At 38.2% G+C, this 16,526-nt stretch overlaps 2 protein-coding genes across 2 annotated transcripts in view; one reads left to right on the top strand and one right to left on the bottom strand.

Moving 5' to 3' along the window:
* Positions 1–3,984, top strand: part of LOC307253113 (microphthalmia-associated transcription factor-like) — a 28,249-nt gene extending 24,265 nt beyond the window's left edge. Inside the window, 1 exon segment of the mRNA XM_080030990.1 lies at positions 390–3,984. Coding sequence (XP_079887116.1) covers positions 390–809 — 420 coding nt within the window. The 3' untranslated portion in view covers positions 810–3,984.
* Positions 3,985–9,587: 5,603 nt separating this feature from the next.
* Positions 9,588–16,526, bottom strand: part of LOC307252898 (forkhead box protein P1-B-like) — a 15,330-nt gene continuing 8,391 nt past the window's right edge. Inside the window, 13 exon segments of the mRNA XM_080030722.1 lie at positions 9,588–10,365; positions 10,502–10,662; positions 11,032–11,086; positions 12,483–12,613; positions 12,792–12,893; positions 13,063–13,139; positions 13,554–13,749; positions 13,859–13,936; positions 14,296–14,383; positions 14,602–14,639; positions 14,642–14,711; positions 14,807–14,909; positions 15,334–15,454. Coding sequence (XP_079886848.1) covers positions 10,218–10,365; positions 10,502–10,662; positions 11,032–11,086; positions 12,483–12,613; positions 12,792–12,893; positions 13,063–13,139; positions 13,554–13,749; positions 13,859–13,936; positions 14,296–14,383; positions 14,602–14,639; positions 14,642–14,711; positions 14,807–14,909; positions 15,334–15,454 — 1,368 coding nt within the window. The 3' untranslated portion in view covers positions 9,588–10,217.

The following is a 16,526-nucleotide window of genomic DNA, read 5'->3' as shown; positions in this document are numbered from 1 at the left end:
CAAGACAGGAGGTGTCATGATCTGTTTGTTTTCAACTCACCTGATTGATTGGTTGATTGATTGATCAGGTTGTGCGTTAGCTTTACGGTAATAATTTGGAGCAGAGGGAGGGGACAATTTCAAACATTTTTACATGTGGGATAAGCCGAGGCAAATGGCTCCAAACAGAAAGTCACCTGCACCTACCACCTACCAATAACCATACCCTTGGGGGAAGCTCTTTTTTCCTTGGCCACCCATTGAGCAAGTTGAAACAGTACAGTGATCTGAGGCTCGAGTCACCCCAACACAGGAATACAAGATTGTAATTGTGAAAGACATGTTGGCAGAGAATGAAACCCTTCACTGATTAACCTCTGTGTCTGTCTTTTTGTGTGTGTGTTTTGCAGGAGTTAGAGATGCAAGCACGCGCTCACGGTCTGTCCATCGGCTCTTCAACACTGTGCTCCGCCGACCTGGGGAACCCCCGGAACATAAAGCAGGAGACGGCTCTGGAGGACTGCCACCAGGACCTGTACACGCTGCACACCCATCACCAACAACAACAACAACAACACCACCACCCGGCCTGCACCCCGGAACCGGCCGGCGCCCTGGAGCTAAACGACGCTCACTCAAACTACTCCGAGGGCCACTACGGAGTGCACAGCAGCAAGCCGGGCTCCAAACTCAACGACATCCTCATGGAAGACACCTTATCACCGGTGAGAGGGGTGGACCCTTTGCTCTCGTCTGTCTCCCCGGGCACCTCAAAGGACAGCAGTCGTAAGAGCAGCGTGAGCATGGATGAGAACGAGCAGTGCTGTTAGCACATCCTACTGGAAGACAACGCCCCTCCCCTGCATCTCCCCCCAAGAAAAACCATACCAACCATCCTACTGCAGGTGTAGCTATAGCACACTCCTGCGCATGGAGAGAGCCTTGTTTTTCTTTCTTGAGTCATATGTTTGTTGTCTTTGTTTTTGTCTACCCCCCTGCCTTGTTTACATGTATTCAATCTTTTCCATCTTTTTTTTATAATATATTTGTCTTTTCAAGCCCCCAACCTTGGTTTCAAGGACTGATTCTGAAGTATATTTGCTCTAATCAATACTTTCATGACAATGAGTTACAAAAAAGTAGATTTTTTTATTTTTTTTATATATATATACATTTGTCTTTGGATAGAGGCTAGATTATGTTTATTTTGATTGATTCCAAAGAATTTAGGGGAAGTTATAAATCACAGTCAGATATGTAGATATTTAATGGTGAGATGAAGACTGCTTTTTAAATCACTAGCAATACTAGAAGAAGAAGAAATCTATTTATTACTATAGTGCTTTACACTCCTTGTGTCTTAGATTGAACTTGAATGTGTCGATGCCTTATGCAGATGTGTACACATTGATGTCGTACTGCTATGCACATGTTTTGACTGTTAGCTGAGTTCCAGTTGAAATTTCTTCCTTTACAAATATTAATCATTTGTAGATTTGATCTTATTTATGTATCTTTGTAAAAAAAAATGCCTTCATGTACACATTCCCCTCAAAAAAATAATTTTTAACAAGGCATTTGAAGAGGCCTCTTTTTTTAAAAGCATGAGATAATAAGTAAAAGCACATGTAAAAAACGAAGCAAAAATATCTCGTTCAAGATAAAAATTATTTAACAAAATCAACGTTGATAATGGCTAATTTTAGTCTTTTACTCAGTGTAATAACGAGCAAGAAGCAACACATTGATCCACAGATGCATCCTTTCTCCATCCAGGAGCTGTGTACCGGACATATAACCAATGTACATTCCTCCCTGCACAAGCCACTGAAATACTTACATCATTAAATAAAGGATTGAATTCTTAAATAGTAAACTTGTTGCTCAAATCAAAATTAAGAAAGCCATTGGAGCCCTGACACACACACATCTGACGTTTGATGGATCTGATTTTCAAATAATTCTATAAATCTTTAATTAATGCGAGAAAGACGAATCATTATAGTTTTAATTGTATTATTTTCTGTGGTGATCAGACTAACAGAATTGCTACTATTTCAGCAAGCGCAAATGTGTAACATTTCAGATGTGTGATGCTTCTAGTGCTCAATGTTTATGTGTCCATCCATTTCCTAAATTATTGAGATTTTTTTTTACACCACTATGGTGACATTTCACATTCAGTATGTTTTTCTTTTTTTTCCACTATGTGAACATTTATATTGCCAAGGAGTATAAGGAGACTGCTTTGGGATTTTGTACGAAATGCATGACACTGTCAAAACACTGGAATGACCTCTGTAAAATGAAACGTGGATTGTTCGCCTTTTTCTATTTTATTTTATCGAAGCATAAACTATTGTATTAGGCTTTTCAAATGCATACACAATATAGTATGAGATCGTAGATTCTTCATGGAGTACGGTTGATGTATATTTTCGGCAGTTTGTTTTCTAGCAGTTTTAGCACTTTGCATAAGTATGCCTTTGTTAATAACTAGCTGCCGTACGTTGACAGCCCTGTTACAGCACAGCCTCCATTCTGTTAAACTATGCAATGGTTGCAGTTGGGTCCGCAGAGCAGCATCATGTCTTGACAATGTGATCTCCTGATGAATTAGTCTCAAACAGTATCAGAGTAATTTACTTTTTGATTGATTTAAGTGCCTTACTGTTGTTCCCTGTTAGCCTGTTGATGTAAGACGAGTTGTAGACAATGATGCAACATTTTGTTGATGTTTATACTGGTGTTTGGTGCTTTATGGATTCACTGAAGCATGTCAAGGTGCATTAGAAAAGCAGTAGGAATGGGCCTTTTGTCAGCAAAGATAATATGTTATGCCTTTCAGGGGGTTAACGTTTTTTTATTATTGTGGAACCCCAAAGTGTTCAGTATGAAATTAATAAATAAGGCATTATTTAACAAATAATTATTAAAGATAAAAGAGTAAAATATGTAAATAAACCAAGGAATTCTTAAATAATTTGATGAAATAATGGTTATTATGTGTACATACAGCAACACAAAGCTGCTAGAACGGCTTGTTATATTTCACTTGTTTATTCTTATGTCTTATTTATTTATTTAATATTGAACACGTGCATTTTGTTTTATCTCTATAAAGGCTTGTGTTTCCAAAATTGTACAGAATTTACGGTATCCTTTCGAGGCTAGTGTGTATGTAGTTCAAAGTGATAACTGCCAAAATGTCTTGCCAAAATGAGATGTACAAAAGTTTTCTACGACAACATATACGTAGCATTTTTTAACAGCTTAATGCATATGCACCTCTGTCGGTGGTGTCTATCCTCCAAGCAGTACTTTGAAACATGATGCCAGTCCAGCCAGAAAACCAAAAAAGTCAAGATCAGGATCCACATAGCTTTTTCCAGAGCTTTCCATCTCCTCTCACAGTCGTCATCAGCAGACGGAGATAGCTCAGCTGTCATCTTGTGACAGTGAAGTAGTATTGATCGTCTGTCCTTGAAAGACTATGAGATGTTGTAGAAAGCCTGGGACAAGTTAGTGGGTGGATCTTAGGTTGAGATTATTATGTATTAGGTGAATAACAACTTCAGTGGACTGCAGAACGGCCCTAAGGGTCCCACTACCGAGCCCTGATAGTGCATTATACACAGGCCAATAACATTGCCCTTTGACTGAACCCAGATAAGCTGTTTTTTTTTTATGTAGATAAATCATCTAAACCCCAAAATGTGACTGGTTAGAAGGAACAACAGCATCACATATTATGGTGGTTGCAACTTATTTAAAGCAATCACTACTAGACTGAATTCTCATAATGAATCTTCCAGGTGATAATTCTTCTGGCACATTCTGGGCAAACCACTAATGAAGAACGGTCTTTTCTGCTCCTCCTTATTCCTGTGGTTCACACAGGCCGCGGCCTCTGCTGATGTACTGTTCTTATTGTTACACTTTATATGAGATGAATGTAGCAATAGTTACTGTACGCACTGGTTTCAGATTAGTAAACTCAATTGGTACTCAATGTGGAAATACTATCATGTGAGAAATATTAAAAGTTTTATTTCAATGTCTGTTGAGCATGTGTTTTTCTTCCTTAAACATCTCATTTCAAATGACTTTGGAGGCAATGTAAAACTACTTACATGAAATTCCTGGTTTTTATGAAATACATTTTGATTTACTTTAACGCCCCCTATTTAGCATTCATAAGCAGTATACACATATTAACTACATGGTTTATAACACAGTTTAAAGTAGATATAGCCTATGACTGTTTAAAATGGTTATAATGTATTTGACAACAATTATAACCTATATGAGTAATATTTTATATTATTACAACTTCGTTTTACATTGTCATTCATATATTGTCATAACCCAGCCTCCACTTATGGGTGACCACAGAAGGAATTAAATCTGTTAACAAATAAATTCACAAAGAGAACTGCATCATATGCTGCTTATTAAGTATTGGGCCTTTTGGTTGAAAAAAATAGTCATAAAAAACTATAAATAAAAAATAAATCGCATTTTGCATGTATTTACTAAGCTCGTAAAGGAAAAACACATTGTCTTTTATGATACCTGCGCATCCAATCCTGAGCAGAGGGATTCAGAAGGAACTTGAGAAAGTTGTGCACAAGGGCGTGAATGGGGGCCAGCCATATAATAAAGGGGCCAGCATGGGTTAGGCGGTTATGTATGATGTCGTGCTACTTGTTAGCTGTCTGCAGCTATGATGAGGGACATGTTGTTGATGCTGACAACCACCACATAAAGAAACATGACACCCTGCGCATAACATACTGTAGTTCAGCTATTTGGTTTCTATAATATCTTAAGTAAGTAGCCTACAATCAATTGTAATGCAAAACCCACTGATAAAAAAAATAAAACATACAGAATAATTTATTACAAGGAATTACAAAGGGAATCCTTATTTAGAGGAAGATATCAATCTATTTCCATTCTTTACAAATCAACTTGGTGTCAACTCATTTGGCAATCATGGCTTTAAACATAAACAACAATAATTTATTTGAAAAAGTTACCCACTATAGCTTTAATGCACATCCCATAGCATTCAATTTTTTTTAAGATTTTAAGTTTGTCATATTGTTTGAAACTCATTGTGTTTCCAGGTCAGACGTGAAAGGCCCAACCCAGCGGGGTTCGGCGCAGTGAAATTGGTTGTATATTCGACATTCGTCTATTTTCCGGGGTTGTAACTGTAATAACGTCACGAAAACCACACCAATTTCCTCCAGAATGGTATTATTATGTACAGAAGACTAAGACTGACATTTCACAGGCTTGATCAACTCACCAAAATCAGCGAGTCTCGCGAAAGATCAAAGAAACCGCGCCGAATATACTTTTTAGTGCCATACGGTAGCGGACTGCTTAGGGACCGTCGCAAAAGTGCAACGTCTTTTTTTCTCTATTCTTAATAACTCACTGGAAATTCATCCTATCAACACCAAACCACTTCTGTTGTGTTTATGAACTCATTTTGTAGTTCCCACAACCCTTTGTTTTAAAGAAAAACCTTTGAATTTTTTTTTTAAAGGGAAAAGTATACAGTGTGCATATTGCATCCATATTTAAGGCTCTTTTTTCAATAGCTCACTGGTTTTTATAGTTATCAACACCAAACCAACTCTGATGTGTTCATGAACTCACTGTGAAGTTCCCACAACCCCTTATTTTTAAGAAAAACCTTTTCCATTTTTTTTAAAGGCAAAAGTAGTCAGTGCGCATATTGGGTTCATATTTAAGGCTTTTATTGTTTAATAGCTCCCTTGTTTTTATATATATCAACACCAAACCACTTCTGATGTGTTTATTAAATGTCGATATTTAACCTGCTATCGGTGTATGAATGTGTGTGCAATTGGTAAAGTGTAAACGGGGACAGGTCTCCCTTGTAAAAGAGTCTCCGGTCTCAATGGGATTTACCTGTATAAATAAAGGTTAAAAAAAATCATTGTGTAGGTTCCACAGCCCTTTATTTTCAAGAAAAACCTTTAAAAAAATGTGAGGCATCAGTAGTCAGTGCATATTTTGCATTCATATGTAAGGCTTTTATTTTTTAATAGCTCAATTGCTCAGTTTCCACACCCGTTTGGTTTTCAGAAAAACCTTTACAAGAGTTTTAAACGGAATAAGTAATCAGTTTGTAAATTTGATTCTTACTTAAGGTGTTTATTTTTTAATAACTCACTTGTATTTCAACATTTCAGCACCAAACCACTTATTGTGTGTTAATTGACTTAATTTTATTTGCACACATTCATTAAAATATACAACAATACATCATAAAACTCAATAAAATTAAGAGAAAGGAGTGGAAGTTCAGAAACCCGTAGGGGCTTATAAGGGAATCTCAACAGGTCATAAAAAAAGAAGAAAATATTTACAGGTTAAAACTCAAATTCATGAAAAATACAATATAATATTAACCTACCAGTCAGAAAAAAGATAATATTTTTTTTTACATAATTTCAATAACTGACATCGATCAGAATATTTATACACTAAGCACAGTTTTTCTTTTAGATTATTTCTGTATGGTAAGTGCATGAGTATTCTATTGTACACCTCTGTATTTTAAGTGCTGCCCTCTGGTGGTAAAACGAGGAGCATGCAACAATGATCTCATTATGAGGCCATAAAAAAATTGAAAAGTTTTTTCTTGAAAATAAAGGGCTGTGGGAACTCCACAGTGAGTTCATGAACACATCAGAGTTGGTTTGGTGTTGATAACTATAAAAACCAGTAACAAGAGCCTTAAATATGGATGCAATATACTTTTCTCTTTAAAAGAAAATCAAAGGTATTTCTTTAAAACAAAGGGTTGTGGGAACTACAAAATGAGTTCATAAACACAACAGAAGTGGTTTGTTGTTGATAGGATGAATTTCCAGTGAGTTATTAAGAATAGAAAGAAAAGACGTTGCACTTTTGCGACGGTCCCTAAGCAGTCCGCTACCGTATGGCAATAAAAAGTATATTCGGCGCGGTTTCTTTGATCTTTCGCGAGACTCGCTGATTTTGGTGAGTTGATCAAGCCTGTGAAATGTCGAATATAAAACCAATCTCACCCCGGTGCGGGGTTCTCAGTGATAGCACATCTCTGACATCTCCATGGCCAGCTCCATAAGTTCTCCCACGTCCTGACAGGAGCCACAGCAGGTACAGTCCAGTTCCAGATTGCAATTGCAGCAATCCTTCCCCTGTTGGTCTCTCTCGGCAGCGGACGCCGCAATGTATCTGTACGAGGGGAAGCAGCGGCTCACGGCCCTCTCGCATGTCGCCGGTAGCAACACCACCATTAACTCGTGGAAACGACAGTGCAGACAGGCGAGCAGAAGTCCTGCACAGTCATCTATAGATAGTGACCGAGAGAACAGAAGAAGACCAAGAGAAGAAAGATGAGCGAAAATGCTTAGGGTGAAGTTGATGTCATCTGATTTCTGAGCAGAAATCCACTAGGCTACAGTCTGCAGGCCTACCTACGAATAATGTATAAAATATAAGAGGGGGGAATGACCAGAATATTTTTTACTTCTTTCTACCCCTTTTGGACATGAATGAAATTATTTCAGTTGCTTATTAATTGCTGAGAATAGTTTTCTTGTTGTTTGTATTGCTAAATAAGTTTTACTTTGTGTTTGTATTATTTTAACATGTTCAATAACTTGACTAGGTAAAAAAAATAAAAATAAACAACACCTCCAGTGTCCGGCTGGTATGAATAATCAGAGGAGAAAGGACTGCTGCTGTTCTTTAACTTGTCAGAACACATGGAGAAGCTGGATCCACCCCATTCACTGGAGCAGGGATTTGGTACTTGGGTGTCCACCACCTTGTCTGGTTCTTGCTCCAGGATTGTGCTCAGTCTGCGTCCCCCACTGGCCAGCATCTTCTTTCTTGATGGAGAGGCCGTTACTGGCTTTGAAACGCTTCCTTTGAAAGGTTGATAAAAACAATAGAGGGAATAGTTTGGAGGGGAAACAGTTACTGATGTTGAAAAGGAAGAAAAAAAATACAGTGTGGGTTCAGCACCCAGCCTTGCTAGTTACTGCGATCCTCCATGAGGCAGTTTAAATAATTCAGATCTAGCCATTAACATGCAGCATGTCAAGGAGGTGAGACTTCCAGTGTACACTGGAGGAGGCTTGCTCAATACAATGTCAATGATGAGGGTATTATTGATTTGCAAGCTTTTTATTTTGATCTAGTTTCCTGTATTGAATCAGACAAACATATTCTGTACTGTGTGAAAATATACTCCCCCACATCTATCAAACACGCCTCCCTTTCCACTCCCTCACTTCATTTAAATTGCGTTTTACAATAACTTCATCCAAGCTGCAATTAGCTAAATCAGACATTGAGTAAACAACAACAACAACAACAACCACCACCTACCATCAGACAAAAGGTCCCCAAGGTTCTCAGGCTCAATACAATCCTCATCATTTCCAGGAAGCTTAGTAGGAGTTGTCATCTAATGCAGAGAGATAATACACATGGTGTGGGACACACATGAAAAGCACTACTTGAATAATAGTATTATAATTGAACTGAACTTCACTAAAGACATTGACAGCAATAACTCATTATTGTAAATTCCTGTTTTTGTAAAAAAGAATCATGCAAGAAATGCTTCCCCCCAAAGTATCAGTATACCGAGGTTGAAAATGAGCAAAACAAGGATTCCTTTTGAATGATTTCTGCCAAATAATTTACTTGTAGGATTACCTGTCTGTGCTGATTGAATGTGTGATCCGTAGCATCTGTGGCTGTGAACCCCTCTGAGCTTGAAGCCTGGGGCGCCTCCTGGCATCATGCACACACCCACACTGTGAGCACCCTCCACATGGATCAATACTAGCTACTCAGGAAGCCTGACTCCAAGTGTGTGATGGCATAATGCACAGAGGGTTCATTCAATTATGGCAATATATCAGTAGGAAGTAAAGCAAGGCCACAGATCAAACACCTAGATGTAGCAAGCAATGATAAGACAAAACTTGCATAAAATGATCTTAGCACAATGTATTGCATCAAACATCACACTGGATTGTAGTTGGTGTAGGTATACCACATCTGCTGTAAGATTACTAAGGCAGTTGATTACTTAATTTTTTTAAATGTTGTATTACAGTTTTTTCAGAAATGTTTGAATACATACTCAAATGTACTACTAAAATGTTTCGATATAGACCACTGAGATTTAAAAAAGAAATAATGGCTGTTAAAGATAGTTGTATAAGAGAGATGTACAGACGCAAACAGACACAGTTTAGTGAAATAAACACCTTCATGTACATTTTGGAAGCAAAATAGGCTAAAATCTCAAAATTGACGTTGAATTGATGTTTCTGTCTACAGTGTCTCTCTGTAAAATGGACGTACCGCAATACCATAGAGTAAAGCTGGCCACCTAGACCATTTGCTTTTATTTCATTATATTGCTTTAGCAAGTCATTGTTTGACTGAAAGAAGAGCTGCCGTTAACAGGTCAAACAACTAACCTCTCATGCTTACCTCCGATCATCAAACTAAATCAAACACATAGACGTTATACACATTTATCATGAGGAATTTATTATTTATAGAGATGCATTTGTTTACAATAATGGTAAATCTATATGATCTACTCCTATAAGCTAAAATCGAGCGACTTCAGCGATGTCCGTGAAAGGGGTGAAAAAGGCCGACAGTTATAAAGAAGCAACATGTTCTTTTCATCAGTTGATTATAACTTACATACAAATATATCCGATCATGTTGGCAGTGAACAGATTCATCTTTAAAGCAATATTTTTTTTTAATTCCTCTACAAATTTATATATTTTGACTAAAATATAATCAGGTAGTGTGACCCCAGTATAGCATAAAGTAGCCATAGATCAGGGGAAATAACTTTTCATTGTGAAGTGCTAACTACTTATGTTCCCTTTCCTTTGGCTTCTCTGCTCATCATGGTCCTCTTGCGTACAGATATATCAAAAAAAAAAAAAAAAAAAAATCATCAACAGACAGTTTCACAAATGTGTTTTTTGTGATGTCCCTCTACTGTACAGAAAGCTAGATTAAGTAAATACGAACGAAAAACAGCCCCCCCCCTTTAAGTGGAGAGTGTTTGGTTACGTGGATGAAGCTGTCAGGTTTTTTTTTTTTTTTGAATACAAAGTGTGAGTGTGAGTGAGGCGGCCTGGCAGTGGAGGACTTCACAGTCAGAGAGAAGGCACACGGTCAAAGTGGAGGCTGGCGTTGCATTCGTCCAGACTCATCTCTGGGCTGTGGCCGTGCTCGTCTGTGCTCTCCGGAGATTCGTAGTGATAATTGTCACCTATCTCCTCATCCTCCTGCTCCTCTTTGATGCTGGTTTTGATGAAAGTGTAGGAGAAACAAACAAACAAACAAACATGTAATCAGGACTTGTGATTGCACATTACATTTGATCGCACCAACAAAAAAGGTCAAGGGGAACGTATCTCTAGAGCCCAACAACACTTACAAAGCTTGTGGAGGGGACTGTGTTGCACTGCTGTCACTTTGGTATCCGGACCCGTTTGCCAGGGCTCCGTTCATCTGCTCCTGGAGGACGTGGGGCAGGGAGTGATATGGGATGCTGCCCATAGACGCTGGGTTGTAGAAAGAGTTGTTGCCGTCTAGACCCTGAAACAGTCGACACCCTCAGCTGTTATATATTTATAATCGACACATAATACAGATGTGTCGCTGTGACAATTCAGTCAGTCTACTGTAATATACAGTTGGCCCAGAGGAGTGCAAAATGACACTTTGGGCTTGGTTTTGGTAAAATCCCAAATAAGAGGGCTAAAAATTCTAAAAGACTGCACATTTGGTTGATGGGCATTTGATGATGGGTGATCAATTAAGAACAATTGTAATCAAGTTTGTACACATTTTTTTCAAACCTTTAGTAAACCATGCCCTCTATATGTACACTGCGACGGAAATACATCCTCCTCATTTATAAGACGCTATTTAAAAATCAAGCTTGACATAGCAGATGCTTCTTACCTGAGGAGCAGACCCAGCTAAGCTCTGGCGGTTCTGTGAGTTCTTCAGCGCAGATCTGTAAGTACAGAGATGTAAGTATCAACGGCCAAAGGATCTGAGATAAGTATCATACTTTGGGGCTGGCACTTCAGGAACAATATTTAGCGGACTTAATGTGAACGGTGAGTGGTGGGTGGTGTCGTTTTTAAGTCTCTAGGAGAACAAAAGTATAAAGGAAAGGATTGAACAGCGTGTTTAGCCGCTTTAATATAAACAGCAAACCTTACCACGCCCGGCTTACATTGGAGCAACCCAAGCCAAACATGTTACGAGATAGCGTTAGCTTTTTCCATACACCTCGTTTAGTCCCCATACTAAAATAAAAGCTAAATAAAATCTTGTAACCAGAACAGACTGAACATTTAAAAAATAAAAGCATAACCTTTGTCTTGCTTGTCAAAGCATGTAAGCCAAGCTGCCAAACAGGGATATGTTGTCTATATGTCTTATCATACTCATAATACTCATACACTATTAAGCTCTACACTACACAACAATGCTGTTTTCTTTATTTCAATGTCTTCTATATTGATCATCAACTGGTGAAGATGCAGACTTTTAGTTTTTCAAAATAGTATCACAAATGAAGTGCATTTTTAAAGCGCCTTTTTTTCCCAAGGTCCTCAATTTACAACAGGTCGGCTGCAAACACTAAAAAGTCAGCAGGAGAATGAATGTAATTGAGCTAATATAAGCTCAATCAGTTTGCTAGCTACTGCTGGTCAAATCTGCAAGGGACAGTTTTAATTTCAGCCGACAAAATAGTCAGCCGCCGGTTAAGAATATCCAAATCTTCTTCTGTCTACCCCTGTCTGAAACAAGGGGACCTTTGTTCCAAAATCACTAAGACTTCAAGAGGTTAATCTCCCACTGTTATCATTAGAAACTGCACGGTTAACTAGCACGGTTAACTTGCCTGGCATAGCAACAGTAACTGTGGTGGGCGGGGCTTAGTGAACCCTTGGATGCCCCTCAAACTGCTGGCATAATGAGCAACTGCCAACATTCACACTGCTCCTCAGTGACCAAGGTGTTTCATCAAATCCATAAATATTTTAGAATATGAGTCATCGTGGCAAGGCATGGCAGCACTGAAATGTAACAATCACATGGTGTTTCTTATGCTGACAGGGGTTTTCAGAGGGATCAAGGTTGGGTGAAATTCCTACAGCGAAGTGCAACAGATGTGGTACTTTACTTTCGTTCGCAAAAGGCTTGTGTGAACCTGCCAAATTCGATTCCGTTTGCAGCACATTTAAGACGTAGACGCTGTAGAACCTCATTCAAAAGAAATATTGCTTACAGTAAATATTGTGTGTGCTGATAAGGTGGGAGCTAGAAGGTCACAAAATGAGTCAGACTTCTAGGTAGACGTGAAAACACACAGGGTTCTGGCTTCATGTCCAACTTACCCATTATTACCAGTAGTCTTCTGGGGCCGTCTTCTGTGAAACTCAATTTCATCTACTGTCCACACCGCTCCCTTAACGTTTTCCAAACGTACAAAGCATTTATGGAGGCTGAGATTATGTCTGACGGCATTCTGGATGATTGAAGAAAAAAAAAGAATATATTTAGGACGTATACACACCTGAAGTAGGGAGTTTGCATATTATCTGTTTACATTAAGTCAATGTAAATGCAACTAAATGTTTCTACAGACTTTTTCCTGTTTCATATATTAACATGGAAAGACTTTTAATGTGTGATAGAGCACATACCTTCCACGTAGCTGCATTGCGCCTGAAATATGCAAAGTTCCTTGTGAACCAGTTGTAGATTTCGTTTAACGTCAGCTGAGTGCGAGGTGATTCAAATATCGCCTGGAAGAGACCAAGAGCCATGTAAGAGATACTGGAAACAATCAAATATATGTGGATCCGCCTCATTTCGATTTAGAATAGCGTTTCCATTGAGACATGCGAGAAGCTATTTTCAACACTTAGTTCAATATTTATGTGGCTGTGAAAAAAAATGTGAAGTACACGTTACCTGTCTAATGAGCGAAGCGTATGTAAATGGAGGTCTGACTTCTGTGCTCAAGTAGAACTCCTTATTATCATTTATATCTGGGGAAAAAGATACGCATGGATTATTTATAAATAAACATACAGAATGAATGGGAGACAAAGAAAAAAATCTATTTATGGAAAATAGAAATAATATACTGTCAATCAATATCCTTTATTTGGCTAGGTAAAAAAAAAAACTCTCAGCCAGGACCAGCAGCATTGCTATCAGACACCATTTTGTTTCCTTTGATAACTTTTGTTGCAATGAACTTAGTTTTCATGTCTAAGTGTTGTTTGACTACTCTATGTTGCTTGCCTTGAGCCGGGGTCGTAACATTTACGGTAAATAATGAATGGTTAATGTATAAAAACTATGAAGAAGAAAATAAACCCTGCCTCTGTGTCCTATCCTTAGCAGAAACATGTTGTATCTTGGAACAAGTAATAAAACGTATTTTTTCTCACCGTTACCTTGGCTGACAGAGCGGCTATATCGCCTCCGTACAGGCGTTCCAGTGAACATGCTATTGGGAGTGAGGCCTGACGGGGATTCAGAGAGCGGCGTCATGGGTGTGGATGGAGCTGTGGCACTTTGAGACAGGCTCATAAGAGGAGGGCCTTTGGGCAATGCAGCCTGGGAGAAGGACATGTTAGGCACCAGATTCAACTGGAGGAAAAAAAAACAGAGGAGTGAAGTCAGGAAAACATCAGTGCAGCTACAAGCAAAACAATATTTATTTTAATTGAAGGAAACAGACGTGGTGGCAGGTACTTACGGGCTGCACTGCGGCTTTGGGTTCAGCGGATTTGAGGTGAGCCATCATGGCTTGCAGTCGTTCTTTATCCTTTTTCAGCTGTGAGACACGAGGGGACAGTAATAGAAGGTGAGAGTTGGGTGAAATCAGCGTGTGTTAAATGATGAAATGTCTTGGGAATAACATTTTCTCTGGCATCTTGGAAAGTGTAATTATCTGAAAACATCACTTCTAATTCTAGGGCCTGGTGTGAAAACACAACACCACATCATTTCACATGCGTCACTGTCAAGAGTTTTACATAAATCTCTTCCTGTTCTTCTTCAATAGTTTAGAAAAAAGAACTCCCTCTAAACAAGAAATGGTTAAATGATATTTGTAAAAGTATTTTTTTTGTCATTTGATTTAAAAAAACAAAAACAAATATAAAAAGTGTAGAAAATAAATCAAATGCATACCTGTAGCTCCAACTGCTGAACCACTTGCATCTGCACGCGACACTGTGCCGTACTCTTGTCATCCAGTATATGTTCATTGTTCAAATGTCTGCAGACAAACAAATTCAATTATGGCTTTGCTTTTGGGAAGGCATGTGTTGCACAGACATAGTTTTGGTAGAGAGCAAAACAGCAGATTACACCACACAAATAGGAAATATATAATAGTAGAACAAAAAGAAAATAGTACTTTAGTTTATGCTCACATTAACAACATGGCATTTACATTTACTGTGTATATTAGATAGGCAAGGTTTTACCACTCACTTGAGAAATGCCTGGAAGTCTCCAAAGACAGTCTCGCACAGCCGGGCCATTTACACATGCCATTTCCATACAGCAGATGGCTGTTCTGTGTGATTTCATCCAGTGACCCACTGCAACAAGTAGTAAAGTCAGCCATTAATGATACATCTCAAGCACAATAAAAACAGAATATATATCAAATAAGCATTACACATAAGTAACGCACCTTTCTTTCCTCTTCAGATGAGTGTGATGACCGTTAGTGGATTGTTGACTGGAAGTTTGTCTGGAGTCTCCACCAGTTGACAGCATGCTACCATTCTCACTGCCTGAAATTGTATACACACACTATAAATACATTTTTGTGTTATATAATGCACCGGGGTGCCATTACATTTGCATGAGTCATCTCATATCCTAAGGACACAGTCAGATGCTAGTTTATTAGGTATTAATGTAGTACAACACTTCTGCAATAAATCTAATTTTCACAAAGGCTAGAGTCAATCGGGAAAAAGGTGTTGATTCAACTTTGTGGTGCCTTTGAACTGTACTGAATTATACTGTTTATGTTATTAATCCTATCCTCATTGGTATACATAGGTCAAAACAAATGCATACAAGACTCGCTTGTTTAAAAAACTGAGAAGACTGCCAAGCACAAGTGAATACCAACTACTGTACTTGACATGATTTGACCTAAATGTTCACGTCCTTAAACACGGATGTAGTAATGAGTGTAACACAGCCTACCTGGCGCTGCAGCGGGGCTGGTGGGCAGGACAGACAGCAGGCCTTGTCTCTGCAGGTTGAGGAGATGTTGCTGCTGCACCTGGAGCAGCTGCTGCTGTATGGCAATCTGCTGGGCCGTCAGCTGTGACGTAGAAATGACACAACATCCGGTCACTTAACCCAATGACTTCATACCAAATAGAGCTTTCTGAGGGCTTTGGCGACATTTTGATTGAGGAAAGAATTATTTTCTTGCTTATATGATAAGGTATGTGAATAGACATCATCACACTGGACATATTTTGAAAGGGTTGAAAAAGTGACACACACACACCAAGCTCTTCCTCAGTGGGAGACTATAAAGTCAAGTGCTTTCAATTACTAGGTTACGAAGGTAATGAAATCAGCTAATGTCGTTAACTATTTAAAGAAGAAAAAACATCTATTTGAGCAGGCATCAAGTCTGTCAAGTTTTACTATTTTTTATTTACTGTTTTGGTGAAACATTGTGTTTTGACGAAGAAGTGACAATTTTTGTTTTCATATGAATTGATGTGTTATGCTATCACAAATACTGCACATGTACACAAGCTAATGTGGGAGTTAACTGTATTGTGTTTTGGACACACACACACACAAAATATGCACTGGTGCAAGGGTCAGAGGTCTTAAATTGTTCAATTTAAGGCTCTTGGTGTTGAAAATGGCACATAAGAGCCTTTAATCTTAATGAAAATCATTACAAATAAGTGCCTTTCACAGCTTAAACACCTCCTATTTAATCCAGGTGTGTCACTGTTACAGGTTCATACTCACGTGCTATTTTTAGTATTACTTAAACGCTATGTAGAACCAGGAACTTGTAACTCATTGTCTTCACATAGAACTAGATTTTGTATTTTAAAAGTCATTTTCCAGGCTTTGCATTATATTATTATTATTATTATTATTATTATTATTATTATTATTATTATTATTATTATTATTATTATTATTATTATTATTATTATTAAAGTAGGTAAGTAAATAGGTTTTTTATTTACTTATATAGCACAGTTTTTCAAACTGACCGTTACCAAGTGCAGTACACAGGCATATATAAAGAAAACAATACAATACAAAAAAGTGACAAAACAGAGTATGCAATGCATTACAATAAATACATAAAAATGATTGTTCGCTCTAATAATCACCTATTCATGAACTGATCAAAA

Source organism: Ammodytes marinus (assembly GCF_949987685.1).
Source record: "Ammodytes marinus genome assembly, chromosome: 7".
Lineage (NCBI taxonomy): Eukaryota > Metazoa > Chordata > Actinopteri > Uranoscopiformes > Ammodytidae > Ammodytes > Ammodytes marinus.
The sequence above is the reverse complement of the archived record's forward strand: the minus strand, read 5'-3'. Positions and strand labels throughout refer to the sequence as shown.